At 43.1% G+C, this 18,854-nt stretch overlaps 1 protein-coding gene across 2 annotated transcripts in view; it reads left to right on the forward strand.

Annotated features, from left to right (window-relative positions):
* The window catches only part of EPC2 (enhancer of polycomb homolog 2), a 129,519-nt gene continuing 120,980 nt past the window's right edge, over positions 10,316–18,854 (forward strand). For both annotated transcript variants that reach the window (XM_005676169.2, XM_013969839.2), the window contains exon 1: positions 10,316–10,546. In XM_005676169.2, the coding sequence (XP_005676226.2) occupies positions 10,394–10,546 (153 nt within the window). In that variant the 5' untranslated portion in view covers positions 10,316–10,393. The remainder of the gene's footprint in view (positions 10,547–18,854) is intronic.

Genomic DNA, 18,854 nt, shown 5'->3' on the forward strand with positions numbered 1-18,854 from the left:
CATGAATCTGAGTGAACTCTGAGAATTGGTGATGGACAGGGAGGCCTGGCGTGCTGCAGTCCATGGGGTCGCAGAAAGTCAAACACGACTGAGTGACTGAACTGAACTGAACTGAACTGAATTACTTTACAATATTGTGGTGGTTTTTGCCATACATTGACATGAATCAGCCATGGGTGTACATGCGTCCCCCATCCTGAACCCCCCTCCCAACTCCCTCCCCATCCCATCCCTCAGAGTCATCCCAGTGCACCAGCCCTGACTGCCCTGCATCATGCATCGAACCTGGACTGGCGATCTATTTCACATATGGTAATACACACGTTTCAATGCTATTCTCTCTAATCATCCCACCCTCGCCTTCTCCCACAGAGTCTAAAAGTCTGTACTTTATATCCGTGTCTCACTTGCTGTCTTGCTTATAGGGTCATCATTACCATCTTTCTAAATTCCATATATATGCGTTCAGACACGACTGAGCAACTGAATTGAACTGACTACAGTATTGGTGTTTTTCTTTCTGACTTACTTCACTCTGCATAATAGGCTCCAGTTTCATCCACATCATTAGAACTGATTCAAATGCATTCTTTTTAATAGCTGAGTAATATTCCATTGTGTATATGTACCACAGCTTTCTTATCCATTCATCTGCTGATAGGCATCTAGGTCGCTTCCATGTCCTGGCTATTATAAACAGTGCTGTGATGAACATTAGGGGTACACGTGTCTCTTTCAATTTTGCTTTCCTCGGTGTGTATGCCCAGCAGTGGGATTGCTGGGTCGTGTGGCAGTTCTATTTCCAGTTTTTTAAGCAATCTCCACACTGTTCTCCATAGTGGCTATACTAGTTTGCATTCCCACCAACAGTATAAGAGGGTTCCCTTTTCTCCGCACCCTCTCCAGCGTTTATTGTTTGTAGACATTTTGATAGCAGCCATTCTGACTGGCATGAAATGGTACCTCATTGTGGTTTTAATTTGCATTTCTCTGATAATGGGTGATGTTGAGCATCTTTTCATGTGTTCGTCAGCCATCTGTATATCTTCTTTGAAGGAATGTCTGTTTAGTTATCTGGCCCATTTTTTGATTGGGTCATTTATTTTTCTGGTATTGAGCTGTATGAGCTGCTTGTATATTTTTGAGATTAATTCTTTGTCAGTTGCTTCGTTTGCTATTATTTTCTCCCATTCCGAAGGCTGTCTTTTCACCTTGCTTATAGTTTCCTTCATTGTGCAAAAGCTTTTAACATTAATTAGGTCACATTTGTTGTTTTTTAATTCATCTATCTAGAATTATTATTATGATTTAACCAATACAGAGTGGCTGATGAAGTAGGAAGTAAGGATTTCTCTCTACTACCACCCTTTTCCCTGAAATCTCATTTCCTCACTAGAGGGAATATTTCCAGAGAATAGTCCAGGATTATCTATGCCTAAAATAGATTTCAAGTGTTGTTTTCTTTGGTTAACCACTCAGCATGTTTTAAACAGCTGGTAATAGTGCGTATATGTGATGAAACCAGGCCATTTCAGCCCCAAGAGATAGAGAAGTAGTAAGAGAAAGGATCAAGAAGGTCATTAGAGTCTTCAAGCAGCAAGCTCTAGGACCAAGCTATGTTGTTGTTGTTGTTGTTCAGTCACTCAGTCGTGTCCAACTCTTTGTGACCCGATGGACTGTAGCACGCCAGGCATCCCTGTCCTTCACCGTCTCCTGGAGCTTGGTCAAACTCACGTCCATTGCGTCACTGAAGCCATCCAACCATCTGTCCTCTGTCGTTCCCTTCTCCTCCTGCCTTCAATCTTTCCCAGGGTCTTTTCTAATGAGTTGGCTTTCATTAGAAAGCTCCAATACTTTGGCCACCTGATGGCTTTAACATCAGTCCTTCCAATGAATATTCAGGGCTGATGTCCTTTAGGATTGATCTTCTTTCAGTCCAAGAGACTCTCAAGAGTCTTCTCCAACAATAAATACAATTTGAAACCATCAGTTCTTCAGCACTCAGCCTTCTGTATGGTCCAGCTCTCACATCCATGCATGACTACTGGAAAAAAACATAGTTTTAACTATACGGACCTTTGTTGGGAAAGTAAACCAAGCTATCACTGCCCCCAAATTAGTGGAGGGCATCCACCAGGTGGGGGAAATTGGCCTTCAAACTGCTGTCCAGGGGAGGGGCGGGAGGATTAAGAGGGAAGGGAATATAATTATATATATATACTATATATATATTATGATTGATTCAAGTTGTTCTATGGCAGAAACCAACACAACCCTGTAAAGCAATTTTCCTCCAATTTAAAAAATAATGATGTCCATTTCCACAGTCCCTTTATCTTTGGAGTCCTGTTAAGTTATCCTAAAATGCCCAGGTCATCTGTAGGCATGGCCTGTGTGCCAGCCCTTAGGGGAATGCCCACTGCTGCGAAAGACTGCAGAGTGGGTGAGTGTGGAAGATGCAGAACTTGGTACAAAAGCATCTACACACAAAGCTAGAGAACAAAGCTGCCAGACAGCTGTTGCCACCAACTAGAGGACAACATTTATGCGGATGCAGCATGCAGAAGCACCCTTCTTCCACCCTACCTCCCCACACCGTCTAACCCGAGACAGCATGCACGTCTTGTTATGCAAAGGCAGAATTACCTCTAGGCCCATCCAGTGGATGCATTTCCCAGGTGGCACAGTGGTAAAAGAATCCACCTGTGAGGAAACCTTGGCAACCCTCTCCAGTATTCTTGCCTGGGAAATCCGTGGATAGAGGAGCCTGGTGGGCTACAGTCCATGGGGTGGCAAAGAGTCAGACACAACTTAGCCACTGAACAACAACCCTTAGCTCACTGCAAGAGCAGTGGGGAGAGATGTCGATTTGTGCACTGGTCCTTGTTAAACTCTTTTCTTTCCAAAAAAGAATATTAACTCTATCCTCCACAACAGTCATTTAAGGGAGTCCTTATTGGGCACTTAGAAGAGTCAAGCTTCAAGCAATTGCAATAGAGCCGCAGTTTTGAGCTCTCAGTCACAGAGTTTATGAGGACACAGTTGAGAGAAAAACACTATTCAGGGAGAATTGCTTGGATGCCAAGGAGTTCCTTCATCCTCTGAGATCTGCATGGGGTATGGCTCATGGCCTCAGACATGCAGATACACTTTAACCCTTGCAGGACTGCTTATGCTGAATTGCAAATGAAGCCATTGGCTTATATGGAAAGTTACTAAAAGAAACACCCTGGTGGATACCCCCTTTTGTGTCAGTTGTAAAGATGCTGTTGAGGTGTCTTTCATACCACCTAGATGCACTATTTGTGACCTCTTGGATATTTTAACTCAGGCCAGGGAGAATTATAAATCTTCTGAGCAATCATTTTATCTAATGGACATTATGACCTGGAAGTTGCCAAGGTTCTCTATTTTCACATGACTAGGAAACTTGCAGCCCAAATGTTATCTTAGCATATTTTTAGCTACTCTCAAAACTCATTTGAAATCCTGTCTAAAACAAGGTAAGGGGGTGTAGGTGAGTCAGTAACTATCTAGGTAATTATTTTATTTTAATATTTTTCTGTTTTCTTTCTGCCAAAGTCACCGTTAATAACTGATGAAAGGCAAGCAGAGCTGTTTTCTAATCTGTTTCCCTTTCTGCCTCCTAAGAAGTCACTCTGGAGTTTAGAGGATTCTCAATATGTTGATACCAGGAACTTTTTTCTTAGGAAATAAGTCATTTTGTTCTTAGGAGCAAAAATATAAGGTCAATAACGTGTGCATATGTGCTAAGTCACTTCTGTTGTGTCCAGTTCTGTGCAACCCTATAGACTGAAGCCCGCCAGGCTCCTCTGTCCATGGGATTCTCCAGGCAAGAGTACTGGAGTGGGGTGCCATGCCCTCCTCCAGGGGATCTTCCTGACCCAGGGACGGAACCCACACCTTTAATGTCTCCTGCACGGGCAGGTGGGCTCTTTACCACTAGAACCACCTGGGAAGTGTGTGGCTGTTACTAAATCAATTCATTCAGTGTCTTTAATTCAGGATTCTAACTGCATATTCCATTCACAAATCTGTGTTTATAAACATCAGTCTTCTGGTGGTGGCAGAGAGAAAAAATAGGTAAAGGAAACCGCATTTAGAATAGCAACCCAAGGTTCCTAACAATGGACTCCTCTCGTTTAACACTTTGGACCCCAGAGAGCTCAATGCCTCACTTGTTGACATATGCCCGCACATCAGTGAAACTGGACTGCCCTCACAAGGAAAGAGAAGCCACCTTCCAAAGTCCTTTCAGAGATGCTTGAGGAGAAAAGGATGCGCCGGTAGAGGATGCCAGGGAAGACAACTGAGAAGAAGAGATGTTACAGGAGACCTAAACTGACAGGAGACATGTACCTGCAGCTCCAGGGCCCCAGATTCCCCACCTCCCAACACGAAAGGTCCAGCCAGTTCCCCGGATCTAACAGAGGCTTTGGCTGAATGGCCGAGGTGCTGAGCTTAAAGTGTGGAATTTCCCACGGGCAAGGTGGCTGGGTTGGAAAGGATCCTACCTTACCTCCTGTGGCGTTGCTCCAACAACTGTTTCTCTGTTTCAAACTTGGCACTTTATTAAAAGAAGTAGGACCATAATCATCACCTCTGTGGAACCTTGTGGTTCTCAGAAACCCAGAGTCCTGAAGTTAAATCTATGCTGCCTACTTGCTGTTTGGACACAAGTAGTTGTCCTCGTCAGATTCATTAGCTTTGTCACAGGAGATTTACTTATTTCTGCTATCTATCCAGAAGTTTGAGTGAGCAGCGTCAATCTATTCCATGTGTGGGGCATTGGGTGTGTTTTCTGGTCAGGGTGGGGCAACAAATGAGACAGGCTGTTGGCGTGATTCAAAACTGAGTGTCGTGGACTCTATGGAGCTATGTGTTTCCAAATCTGTTTCATCACATCTGTCTCATTTTTTCTTTGGTTACTAAAATACAGAACTATGGGCTGATTATTTTTCAGTCTATCTTGATCCTTTGTGGAAATTGGGAAGTAAATCGTCAGCTTATACACAAGGTGGCACCCTGTGATTCCAACCAGGTCTGAGAGGAACGTTGCTGCTAAGAGACAGAACCACAGCTGTAGATTTTTATTTAGCGTCTGGATTTCCCACTGTGGGAATATAAAGGTGGAATTAGATGTTTGGGGGTATCACCTCCGAGTGCAAACTCTGTCTCTACATCTCAAAGATTCAGAGTTGTGGCAGTCAAGGGCTCTGGAACCAGGGGGCTGATTCCGGTTGATTGTGATGAATGCAGACCCCACATTCAGATTACATATGGAAAACAAGGAAGCTTTATGGGTACTGGGCCCATTCCTGGCAATACAAGGGGGAGGGGAGGGGATGCAGTTCACATACCAACCCAATTAACTTTCAATTGGGTTTGCTGAGATAAGGGGCCAATTAGAAAGGACATGACATTTACAAAACTCTGCAGTAGTTGAATAGCAACTGTGTTTACTAGTTTTAAGATTTCTTTCAAAAAGTAATTTGTTCATTATTTCGAAGCTGCCTGCCCTGATCATAGTATGGGGAAGTGGAAACTGGAATATAATCCCGATTCTTACAGTTACTTGACCTTTATTGAGTTTAGACTACATTTAAAAGTAATTTTATTTTGATATGGCTTTAAAACTATAGCTAATTCTTGGGTGTCTATATATTACATTCGCTTGACGAAATGCATATCTTTTGAAATTGGCCCAGTGCATATTTGAAATGGACTGATTTTAGAATGACTATATTCAGTTCATTGTGCATGGAAATTAAAATAGACTATTAGGCTGCACAATCATTTGAAACAGGTTTTGAGAAAGACATTTTATAACAGGCTCTTCTTCAAAAGTTGAAAAATATTTTCTGTTTAACACTAATAAGCGTATGGGTATTCAACAAACAGATTAAAAATAAACTTTATGAAAAATAATATTTGTATACAAATAAAAGCTACTTTCCAAATGTGAAACAGAGCCATTCTGGTTTGGGAACTGAATTTGAAGCCAAGAAAATACAGGCTGCATCTCACTTGAAAAGTCTATTGTGTTATTCGCCTCAAACTGTTTTATTCCCAGCTCTGTAATCATTACCTACAGTGGGGCAAGAAGAAAATGGAGATTAGGAGGGGAAATCTGCTACATGGTAAAAGAAAAAGAACAAAACAGTTACTACAGCAAAAACCCATTCCTGCAATAGAATTTCAGATTTCAAAAGAGTTTCTTTGAATTTCTTTAATTGGTTCTAAAATTCCTAGGCCCAGAGGGTGGAAGCTGAAGAGCCAGTTAGGCCATAAGAGCAGATACTGGTGTGCGTGCATGCCAAGTCACTTCATTCGTGTCTGACTCTGTGTGACCCTGGGGACTGTAGCCCACCAAGCTTCTCAGTCCAAGGGATTCTTCAGGCAAGACTATTGGAGTCGGTTGCCATGCCTTCTTCCGGACGATCTTCTCAACCCAGGAATCAAACCCGGTCTTTTAAGTCTCCTGCACTGGCAGGTGGGTTCTTTACCACTAGTGCCACCTGGGGCTAAATCAGGTGACAAGCTAATAAGATATGTGAACTCCAAGCTAGAGTGGAATGCCTCAGTGTCACTGAATTTCTTCAGGAAATTCAGTTTAGTTCAGTTCAGTCGCTCATTCGTGTCCGACTCTTTGCGACCTCATGAACCGCAGCATGCCAGGCCTCCCTGGCCATCACCAACTCCTGGAGTCCATCCAAACCCATGTCCATCGAGTCGGTGATGCCATCCAACCATCTCATCCTCTGTCATCCCCTACTCCTCCTGCCCTCAATATTTCCCAGCATCAGAGTCTTTTCAAATGAGTCAGCTCTTTGCATCAAGTGGCCAAAGTATTAGAGTTTCAGCTTCAGCATCAGTCCTTTCAATGAACACCCAGGACTGATCTCCTTTAGGATGGACTGGTTGGATCTCCTTGCAGTCCAAGGGACTCTCAAGAGTCTTTTCCAACACCACAGTTCAAAAGCATCAATTCTTCGGCACTCTTCTTTCTTTATAGTCCAACTCTGACATCCATACATGACCACTGGAAAAACCATAGCCTTGACTAGATGGACCTTTGTTGGCAAAGTAATGTCTCTGCTTTTGAATATACTGTCTAGGTTGGTCATAACTTTCCTTCCAAGGAGTAAGCGTCTTTTAATTTCATGGCTGCAATCATCATCTGCAGTGATTTTGGAGCCAAGAAAAATAAAGTCAGCTACTGTTTCCCCATATATTGGCCATGAAGTGATGGGACCAGATGCCATGATCTTCATTTTCTGAATGTTGAGCTTTAAGCCAACTTTTTCACTCTCCTCTTTCACTTTCATCAAGAGGCTCTTTAGTTTTTCTTCACTTTCTGCCATAAGGGTGGTGTCATCTGCATATCTGAGGTTATTGATATTTCTCCCAGCAATCTTGATTCCAGCTTGTGCTTCCTCCAGCCCAGCATTTCTCATGATGTACTCCGCATATAAGTATCAGTCAACAAATATATATGGTAGGTGCCGGCTATGTATGAGGCACAGAACTGAGGATGTGTGAGTAACAGAGCAGATATTGTTCCTACCCTCCTTGAGGTTATGGCATCCTTAGGCTCCGGGATATGCACTCTATTAGCCACTGGTTGGCAGGTCTCAGTAATTTGGATCAGCGACTTTAGAATATTTGAACAGTCAGTATCAAAGAGCTGGGATTCACAGGGTGGTACTGCTGAGAAAACAGGAGTTTTGAAGTCAGGCTAGACTTGGATTTGAACCCACTTCTGCAAGTTACTAGTGTTGAAATTTGCCAAACTGTTTGAGCCTCAGTTTCCATATTAGTAAAACTGTAATGGTTCTTCAGAGAACTATATTGAGAATTAAGTGGGATTCAATTAAAGTACAATTATTTGAGGTAATAAAGTACCCCTAGAGTGGCTGGTCTAGTGGTTTTCCCTACTTTCTTCAATTTAAGTCTGAATTTGGCAATAAGGAGTTCATGATCTGAGGGATTGGGGGCAAGAGGAGAAGGGGACACCAGAGTATGAGATGGCTGGATGGCATTACTGACTCGATGGACATGAGTTTGAGTGAACTCCGGGAGTCGGTGATGGACAGGGAGGCCTGGTGAGCTGCAATTCATGGGGTCACAAAGAGTTGGACACGACTGAGGAACTGAACTGAACTGGAGTGGCTGGTATATAATAGATACTCAGTATTTCCTTTTTTGAGAGTAGCAGTAAATATAGGGTATAGAAGAAAGTTAGATGTGCCAGATAAAAGACTGGTTGACTAATATCTTCAACCATTGCTTCCCCTCACCCCTCTCAGGCTTGACTCCAGGGCTGACCTCCTCCCAATAACATCTTGTTCTTCCTTGCAGAGAACCGACCTGTTCCAGAGGGTAACACTTGGATCAGGACATGCCCATAAGATTGAGGAAGGTATCGTTTTCAAGGAGTCACTGAACCTCCACTGTTTTCAGCAACAAAGTGGATGGAAAACACTCAAGCCCCACTAAGCATGCCTGAATTCTTGCTGGGTGAAGGGGTTAGGCTATGCCAGGCAGTCTGTATCCACCATTTTGCCTTCCCAGGGGGAGGTGGAGAGAAAAGGGAGGAGTTCATGCAGGAAAAAGAGAGGAGAGTAAGTAAATGATCTGAGAGAAAGCGGAGGAAGAGATGGAGCTTTGATGTCACATACGAATGACTAGGAGTAAGTTTTTTTTCTCTTCTAGATGTCAGCAAACTATCTACTTATTTGAATTAGGAAAGATATTTATCAATTATTACAAAATGGCAAAATGTTACACTCTTCCTAGGAATTTTGCAGGAAAACTGTAGTGCTTAAAGTCTAACCAAAGAACTCAGTTAAATGAGACTGATGTCAACAATAGCTGGTGCTTATTTGAGTCAGCTGGATCTTCTCTCCTCTTTAGAATTTCCTCTAACTGGTTCAGGCTTAAGAAGTCTCCTTTCTCGGAACTCCCCTGGCAATCAGGGTTTGTGGGACTCGCTTGGTAATTAATCATGTCTTCTGCCTTGTGTCATCACCTATACAGTTTTCTTCAAGGGATCAATTTTTCTTTTTTTTTTTTTTTACTGTCATTCTTCATTTTGCTTTCTGGTTGCCCTGCTCTTCAATTATTTACATCTCTTATTGTTATTCATCTTTCCAACCTTTCTGCCATCCCATCAATGTCAAAGTTGCACGAAGAACTTTGTATCTCAAACTTCTTTGCGCCTTCCACAGCACCAATATTTTAGACAGACCTGTCACTTGGGGAATGTGTGCTGCCTTGGTTAAATTTTATAAGCTTAATTTTTAAGAACTCTAGTTTTGAAATTAGAAATATCTATCATCCACTACGTAATTCTATGAAGTCTGGGAGACAGGTTCAAGTGCACTTGTTGCATCTGGCAGTCTCAAACGTTAAGCCTCACTGCAGGCGTTAGCATCCTCCCGGCGAAAGCGAGGATGCCTTACCTTGGAGAGCTCTTTCGGTCACGTACCGAAGAGAGGATGCGGGGAAGAGGGCTGGGGCCATGTGAGTTTTCCGGATGGGCGAGACCCGGCAGGTCTGCGCCCCTCGGAGTCGCGAGAAGAAATGAACCTTTCACACTTCTCAGGGCTGTACGAATCGGAGGATGCGAATGAGCCGGCGCTCGAGGCGCCTTAGAAATAAGCTCTTCATAAGTACAGGCGCGGTGGGGCAGCTGTGGCGCCTGTTGACATCTTCCTTTCCCGCTTCAGCACAATCGCGCTGCTCAGCGCGGCTGTTCTGCGCGGCGCCTTCCTCGGGGTACCCAGCGAGCGGGCTGTCGGGGCCGCGGAGGCAGAGGCGCACGCTCAGGGGGCGCGGGTTAACTTGCGCACCTGGCACCTGCCACACGGCGAGAGCGCGGGCTGCCGAGCAGAGAGCGGCCGTCGCCGCCACCCCCTTTCTCCGGAGCGGCCGGAGGCTGAGCACGCACCCGCGGGCCGGCCGCGCAGCGGAGAGAGTGGGTGGGCAGGCGAGGGAGGGGAAGGGAGAGGAAGGAGGGAGGGAGGGAGAGGGCGAGGCGCGTCCCCGCGGCGGGGGCGCGCTCTCGCGCGGGCTGCCGGGATCGCTCGCCGCCGCTGTGGTAATGTCCGCCATGTTGGCCATGGCGCAGGGAGCGGATCGGGCGGGCGAGCGGCGGATCTAGTGTGTGGAAGCGGCCGCGGGCGGCGGGGGGCTGTTTTCGGGCGGGGTGGGCGCCCATGCTGTGGCCGGGGGCAGTGAGGAGGAGGAGGAGGAGCGGGCCGGCCGCGCTGCACTGAGGAAGGAGGTGGAGGAGGCGGCGGGAGTCCTCCCCCCCTCCCCGCCCGCCCCGCCGCCGCCGCCCGGGCTGTTCCTGTGAGGCGGGGAGACAATGAGTAAACTCTCCTTCCGAGCGCGGGCGCTGGACGCCGCCAAACCGCTGCCTATCTACCGCGGCAAGGACATGCCTGATCTCAACGACTGCGTCTCCATCAACCGGGCCGTGCCCCAGATGCCCACCGGGATGGAGAAGGAGGAGGAATCGGTAGGGACTCGAGTGTTTATTACCCCCCCTTCTCTCCTCCCCCCTCCCCTTTGTCAGTCGGGCCTCGCCATTCACAGAGCGCTTTACGCTCGCTGGAGGGCGCCGCTGCCGCTCCATCGCATGGGACCCTACGCCGGCGGAGTAGCGTAAACCCTCTCGGCCGGCGCAGCGCCCGCCCGCGGCCGCCATGTTGTTGCGTCCCAGTGTTGTGATTAGCTCGCAGCGCCGCTTACGCTGCCGTAAGGGGGCCTTGCCGTAAGCGGCGGCCGGGAATGGCGCAGGGGATGTTCTGGCCGCACTTGGCGTACGGCCTCTGTTTACCTCCCCCCCGACACCTCGCACCTCGGGTGTGGTATTAATTAATCGGCAAGGGACCCTTTGGCTAGGGAAGATTGCCCCCCGCTCCAACACACACACACTTTTAGCTTTAGTTTCGCATTAGGTTCTCTTTGATATGAGTTATGGAAAGTAAAGCGCTTTCAAAACAAACATTATTTTCCCCCTAGCAAGGTAATCTCGTTCCTCGGCCCTCGTTGGTGCAGAGGGATGGAGGTGATGGTGCAGCACTGCGGCGGGAGAGGGCGGGGGCCGCGACTAGTAGCAGGATGTAGCGTTAGAAAGCCGCTGACCGGCTAGCTCCGTGGCCCGGAGCTAGTCGTTTCTGCCTGCCTAGGGGGGACAGCGCCCGCTCCATGCGTTGTGTTAGAAAGGGACCGAGGATGTGCTGTCCTCCGGTCGCGTCCCCGACAATTGTCATGGCTTGGCGGACGGGGCGGGGGCATCTTTTAGAAGTTGAGGACCTACTGCATCCAAGTTGACAGCTGCATTTTTAAAAAATTAATAATAGCAGTTTAGGGCAAAAATGCTTTCTCCCCGATGGCCTACATTTTGGATACGGTTGAATTTCACCTGGCTTGACAGTGTTGATGACTCTTGGAATGGTGGTACTTGCGTGCGAAGTTCATAGTAACTGCACCCTCAAGAATTTCTTCAATGAACCTGTGGTCCCGCCTTATTGTCAACCCCGAGTGTGTGTGGATTGGTTCTCTTGCTTCTGTGACTGTCAAAAGAAGGCCCAAGGTTTCTGTGATTGGTTTTCTCTTTTGACTATTAATATTGCAGGAAATGCTTTTATGCTTTTGATTGGCTGCTCGAGTTGTGACCTCATTATATTACCTTGCTGTTACTACTTTCTGCTGTGATTTAATCACATTTCTCGGTGTTCGATTATTTGAAAGCCTGGGCTTTCTGTAGAAAATGAGTATGTCCTCAATATTAGATGAACATTGAACTTTAAAAAAAATAAGATGAAAACCCAAGATTTATATTGAAGGCTTAGAGCTAAGTCTTATGTGAAAATTCTTTGTTTTTAAGTAAAATGTATTTCTAGCTTAGCTCAGTTTTCCATAGGAAAGAAAATTAAGGGAGTTATAATATGTATGAGAATTAATTTAATTGAACTTCAAAAAACACAGCTTCGGATTCCACAAAGTTACATTTCTATTAATGTCATCTCCTGAAAAGAATTGGTGGCTAATGAGTCTTAAAGTATCCGTATTGTATGCTTTTACTTGGACCTTATTATTTTGGTTTGGGAAGAACTTGAGTTAAGAAACTTGTTCTATAATGGTTAGCCCCTGGATGATATATTACTTTTGCAGATAGTGATCAACAACATACTTAATTATTGTTTTAGGCCCTTAGTCGCATAGGTCTTGGTATTATCTTGATTTAATAAGAAAACCTGCAGTTTAGTTCCTGCCTTAAAAATAAATGCTAAACCTCCTTAAGATCCTGTACTATTAAACTTTTCTATAAAGCTTGTGATTTTCAATCTAGAGCATGGGTGCTAATATTTATTATTTTCAGTAGTCTGCTTCAACTGCCCGATTTTAGGGAAGAAGAAATCCAAATTCTGATAGAACTAGAGTTGAAACTCAGGACTTCTGACTCTGTCCTGTCCTTTTTGCCTTTTTAATGTTACAAGTGAAAGTTCTTAAAATCAAAACTGAGCAAATCCTAACAGTTAAGATTTTAAGTCTAGGGTCTTTTGCTTCCCAGAATGTCCAGTTGGGATGTTTTTTCTTTTTCTTTTTTAGCAATCCTTTGCCGTAACCACTTGGCAACCTTGTCTCATTCTTTTTCTTTTTTAAATTAAAATATAGGTCAGAAGACTTGTGCTTTCATGAATAATAGCCAGTTCAGTTCTTCTGGTCTTATTTATAGAACTTATTTTATTAAGCATAATTATTTGTTCACTAAATGTGTGTGTGTGTGTGTACACATATGTATCATGGTCAGTATGTGTGCTTGTATCTGACTCTTTGTGACCCCCGTGGACTGTAGCCCCCCAGGCTCCTCTGTCCATAAAATTCTCCAGGCAGAAATATGGGGAGTGGGTTGACATTTCCTTCTCAAGGGGATCTTCTCAACCCAGTGATGGAAGCTTCATCTCCTGAGTCTCCTGCATTAGCAGGTGGATTCTTTGCTTCTGCGCCACCTGGGAAGCCCATACAAGCAACAATAAAATAAAAATTTTGTGAATGTTTCACTTGTGTTTCAACTTCTATTATCAAAATATTCTAACTAGTTCCTTCAAGACGTATGTTCTTTTTAATCACATAACTTCTTCTAAAAAACCCAAGGAAAACCTTGGCTTTAGGATTTATAATTGTTTCTTGGCATTTCTACATCATCTGTAGTATGATCTCTTCCTGCTTGGTTGGTAGTATCCTTTGACTTCACTTTATAAACTTCATGGATCTGCTACCCCAACACCCCCCAGCCATAAAGTTAAGGACTGTCTCTGCTTAGCTGTTGGACTGTCATTAAACTTTGTGTAGTTATTAACTCAGTTTTGAGGTACATTTTGATAATACCTAGGTGAGGTGGTCTAGGTGTTCTTTGGCACTGGAGCATTCTGTCATAGCTGGCCATATTCATTCTCTTAGCTTGGCTCCTTTGGACATAGAGGCATGTTTGTTTTCTTCCCTTCCCTTTCTTTCATGGTCTTTGCCTAAGGTCTCCCAGTTGGCATCCTTTTATAATTCAATTTCTGTAGTGTTTCTCATGGCACTGGCCTAGGTCAGATACTGTAAATTTAGGTTTACCTAAAATCTAAACAACTGGAAAGATGAGGTGATTCATTTTCTGCTATCTCTCCAGGAGTGTTGTATAGTGATAGTTGATTTTAACAATAGCTGCCCTTTTTTGAATACTTAAGCCAGAACTTTATATATATTGCTTCATTTAATCCTCTTTAAAATCACCTTTTTGAGATATAATCTGTGTAAAGTAAAACATACTCATTTAAGGCATAGGGTTCAGTTGAGTTTCAACCGGTATGTGCACCCATGGAAACATCATCACAGTCAAGATATAGGAACATATCAATTATCCTAAAAGTACCCTTTTGCTCCTTTGGAAGTAGTTCTGAGCTTTCTTTCACTGCTGGTTAGTTTTGCCTTTTTGAGAATTTCATATAAACACAGTCATATGTTTCCTTGTGTTTGGCTTCTTTTGCTCAGGGTGATGCATTAAAGCTGCATTCCTGTTGTGTGTATTTGCTCACTTACTGAATGCTAAGTCACTTCAGTCGTGTCCGTCTCTGTGCGACCCCATAGAAGGCAGCGCACCAGGCTCCCCCGTCCCTGGGATTCTCCAAGCAAGAACACTGGAGTGGGTTGCCATTTCCTTCTCCAATGCATGAAAGTGAAAAGTGAAAGTGAATTTGCTCAATCGTATCCGACTCTTCGAGACCCCATGGACTGCAGCCTACCAGGCTCCTCCATCCATGGGATTTTCTAGGCAAGAGTACTGGAGTGGGGTGCCATTGCCTTCTCTGCACTTACTGAATATGGAATAGTATTTCAGTGAATAGATATGGTATAATATATTCATTCATCTGTCTATTGCTGGATATTTGAGTTATTTCTAGTTTTTGGTTTTCATTTAATCCTTTTAACAGCCCTAAAGGTCTCACTGCTGATAACTGGCAAGACTAGAATTCAAACTCTTTAATGTTACAAGAGCCCATTCTCATAACCACGGTGCTTCATATTGACTTCTTATAGAACCCTGAATTATCTTCTGAACTGTTATTAAGTTTATTACAGTTTCTGTGAATAATTTTTGCTTTTTGTAATTACAGGGAACTTTAAAAGGTGATACTGATTTTATTGGAATATTATTAAGAAACACAGTTTTTCATCACTTAACTTTTGCTGTAGGCCTTTCACATTTCTTCCCGCTCCCCCTCCCCGCCCCTGCTGCTTTTTTATTTTCTTAGAAATCTGTTAACTTTCTTCTCCCTGTATTGGCACCATTATATTTGTGTGTTTGTGGTATCTTAAGCATGTAAGAAAGTTGTCACAAACTGTTCTATTATTTAGATTTCACCCTAAGCGATTGCAACCTTTGTAAGGCCAAGGGTCTTTACATATTTTGTTCATTAATATACTCCAGTTGCCCAAAACTGTGCCTTAGTTTGTAATATATACTTGATAAATGTATGCTTGTTGAGTGTTGGATGAGCTTCTATTTCTATAGCAAGAGCTGAACGCTAGCTCTTGTGTGTATAATTCATTAGCAGAATTTGTTAAATTATTCTTCCAAATACTCCTTTTGGTTACTTACTTTGAAACTGTATATTATTCAAGGGATAGATCTGATAAAGTGCCTGAAGAACTATGGATGGAGGTTCGTGACATTGTACAGGAGACAGGGATCAAGACCATTCCCAAGAAAAAGAAATGCAAAAAGGCAAATGGCTGTCTGAGGAGGCCTTACAAATAGCTGTGAAAAGAAGAGAAGCGAAAAGCAAAGGAGAAAAAGAAAGACATACACATTTGAATTCAGAGTTCCAGAGAACAACAAGGAGAGATAAGAAAGCCTTCCTCCATAATCAGTACAGAGAAATAGAGGAAAACAATAGAATGGGAAAGACTAGAGATCTCTTCAAGAAAATTAGAGATACCAATGGAACATTTCATGCAAAGATGGGCTCGATAAAGGACAGAGATGGTATGGACCTAACAGAAGCAGAAGATAGAAGAAGAGGTGGCAAGAATACACAGAAGAACTGTACAAAAAAGATCTTCACGACCCAGATAATCATGATGGCGTAATCACTCACCTAGAGCCAGACATCCTGGAATGCGGAGTCAAGTGGGCCTCAGGAAGCATCAGTACGAACAAGCTAGTGGAGGTGATGGAATTCCAGTTGAACTATTTCAAATCCTAAAAGACGATGCTGTGAGAGTGCTGCACTCAGTATGCCAGCAAATTTGTAAGACTCAGCAATGGCCACAGGACTGGAAAAGGTCAGTTTTTATTCCAATCCCAAACAAAGGCAGTGCCAAAAAATGCTCAAACTATGGCACAATTGCACTCATCTCACATGCTAGCAAAGTAATGGTCAGAATTCTCCAAGCCAAGCTTTAACAGTATGTGAACTGTGAGCTTCCAGATGTTCAAGCTGGAGTTAGAAAAGGCAGAGGAACCAGAAATCAAATTGCCAATATCCAGTGGATTATCAAAAAAGCAAGATAGTTCCCCCCAAAACATCTATTTCTGCTTTATTGACTATGCCAAAGCCTTTGACTGTGTGGATCACAACAAACTGGAAAATTCTGAAAGAGATGGGAATACCAGACCACCTGACCTGCCTCTTGAGAAATCTGTATGTAGGTCAAGAAGCAACAGTTAGAACTGGACATGAAACAACAGACTGGTTCACACGGGAAAGGAGTATATCAAGCCTGTCTGTTGTCACCCTGCTTATTTAACTTCTTTGCAGAGTACGTCATGAGAAATCCCAGGCTGGAAGAAGCACAAGCTGGAATCAATATCTGGGAGAAATATCAATAATGTCAGATATGCAGATGACACCACACTTATGGCAGAAAGCAAAGAACTAGAGAGCCTCTTGATGAAAGTGAAAGAGGAGAGTGAAAAAGTTGGCTTAAAGCTCAACATTCAGAAAACGAAGATCATGACATCTGGTCCCATCACTTCATGGCAAATAGATGGGGAAACAATGGAAACAGTGACAGACTTTATTTTTTGGGCTCCAAAATCACTGCAGATGGTGACTGCAGCCATGAAATTAAAAGATGTTTGCTCCTTGAAAGAAAACTTATGACCAACCTAGACAGCATATTAAAAAGCAGAGACATTACGTTGCCAACAAAGGTCTGTCTAGTCAAGGCTATGGTTTTTCCAGTAGTCGTGTGGATGTGAGAGTTGGACTGTAAAAAAAGCTGAGTGCCCAACAATTGATGCTTTTGAACTGTGGTGTTGGAGAAGACTCTTGAGAGTCCCTTGCACAGCTAGGAGATCCAACCAGTTCATCCTGAAGGAAATTAGTCCTGGATACTCATTGGAAGGACTGATGCTGAAGCTAAAACTGCAATACTTTGACCACTTGATGCTAAGATTTGACTCATTGGAAAAGACCCTGATTATGGAGGAGAAGGGATCGACAGAGGATGAGATGGTTGGATGGCATCACTGACTCAATGGACATGAGTTTGAATGAACTCTGGGAGTTGGTGATGGACAGGGAGGCCTGGCGTGCTACAGCCCAAGGGGTCGCAAAGAGTCAGACATGACTGAGCGACTGAAGTGAACTGAAATCTTTTTATTTCCTCTTAAGTCAGAGGCCTCTTTAAATACAGAATTTTTTGCACATAGTGTAGCTGCAGTATTGGTGTTTATCTTGTGTTAATTATGCCTCTCATCGGTGTATGTAGCTTTGTGTAAAATACCTCCTCCCATCAGAGTGAGCCAAAATCTACATGAAGCACGTGACCTGCTTATATTTTTTTTAACAAGACCATGACTGGTTTGAATTGCCATTTCTACCCTCATGTTAGTTGCCTAATTTTTGTCATCTTAATATTTTAAGTGATATTTTGAATGAAAGGATCAGAGTATATTCAGTCTTTCTACCATTTTTGGTACTAATGTATTTCATGTTTCATAATGGGGGGTTCATGAATATAAAATACAGTTTTGTAGATAATATTTGTAAAAATATTACACGTTTATTCTTTCAGCAAAAGCAAATACTGGCCAGATATCGTGTAAGTGCCAGGTTTTATCTAAATAAGATATTGGATAACTAAACAGGTGTGAATATCGGCAGTGTATGGACTGCTGTGTGCTAAAGTGTTAAGATTTAAAGAAACATACGATACAGATCTTGCCTTAGGGAACTTGAATGAGTCATAAAGTCACCCTGACAGACATTTAAAACAGCTTTAAAAAAAGTGAAATGTCAGTATAGTTAATAGGAATTAAGAGTAAACCAATGCTGGAATATAGAGAAAATGCTTCTTGGAGAGAAATTTAGCAATTTGGGCTGTCAGGTTTGGTTGTATAGTGTAAGCTGAAGCAAATACTTGAGTACAGGAATATTTAAAGCGAGTTCTGTGGTTAAGTAGACTAAAGGAAAGTTCTTCCATGTTACTTTTTTTTTTTTTTTAGTCTATGCTTGTTTATACTTTTTCCCTTGCTGATAGAAACTTCAGGAGAGTAGCAGTCTGTTTTTTTCTGAGCATATTATTCTCTTAGCTCTTTTTCCTTTATTTGGACATGTAGATGGCTTTCACTTCTTTTCTTTCCCTTCCTTTGTTCCCTCCTGTATCTAGAAACTGTTTAGAACATGGACAGTGCTATGTATATATTTGGTGAATGAATGAGAAATAGTTGGGATGGAGATTAGATTTTTGAAAGGGTAGAATTATAGCAGATTTTAGATAGTTTTAAATGCTAAGCCCAAGAGTTTGTAGGAAGATGTAGAACTAAGTATTATTGTGAGTATGAAGTCTTTTTCTAGTTTTGATTCTGTTCTTAAGTGGCCATATCATTTGGGAAAATGTGTCCACGTTCTCTGAGCCTAATCAATCATCACTATCATCACAGCTGCCGTTTATTGAGTGTACGTTAGCGAGTGTGTTGAGTATGTGCCAGGCATTTTATTAAACAGTTGGTTATTTAGAGCTCATTATAATGGTAGGATGTGTGGGTGCCATTATCTCTTTTCCAGAAGAGACTGAAGCTTCATAAATTAAGCAGCTTCCCCCACCTATACCAGAACATGGTAGAGCCAGTATTAAAACCTGTGCCCTTTGGGTGATTGACTCCAGGGTTTTTATCTTTACCATTGCTCCATCTGTAAAATGAGTGGGTTGAAAACTAGATGATATCTAAGGTTCATTACATCTGTTCTTTTCTGTCGTTTATTAGCCCATGGGCATGGAGGAGTCATTTTGTCTCAGGGAATGCATGTTATGAAAGAAACTTG

This window comes from Capra hircus, chromosome 2 (assembly GCF_001704415.2).
Source record: "Capra hircus breed San Clemente chromosome 2, ASM170441v1, whole genome shotgun sequence".
In the NCBI taxonomy this organism is placed as follows: domain Eukaryota; kingdom Metazoa; phylum Chordata; class Mammalia; order Artiodactyla; family Bovidae; genus Capra; species Capra hircus.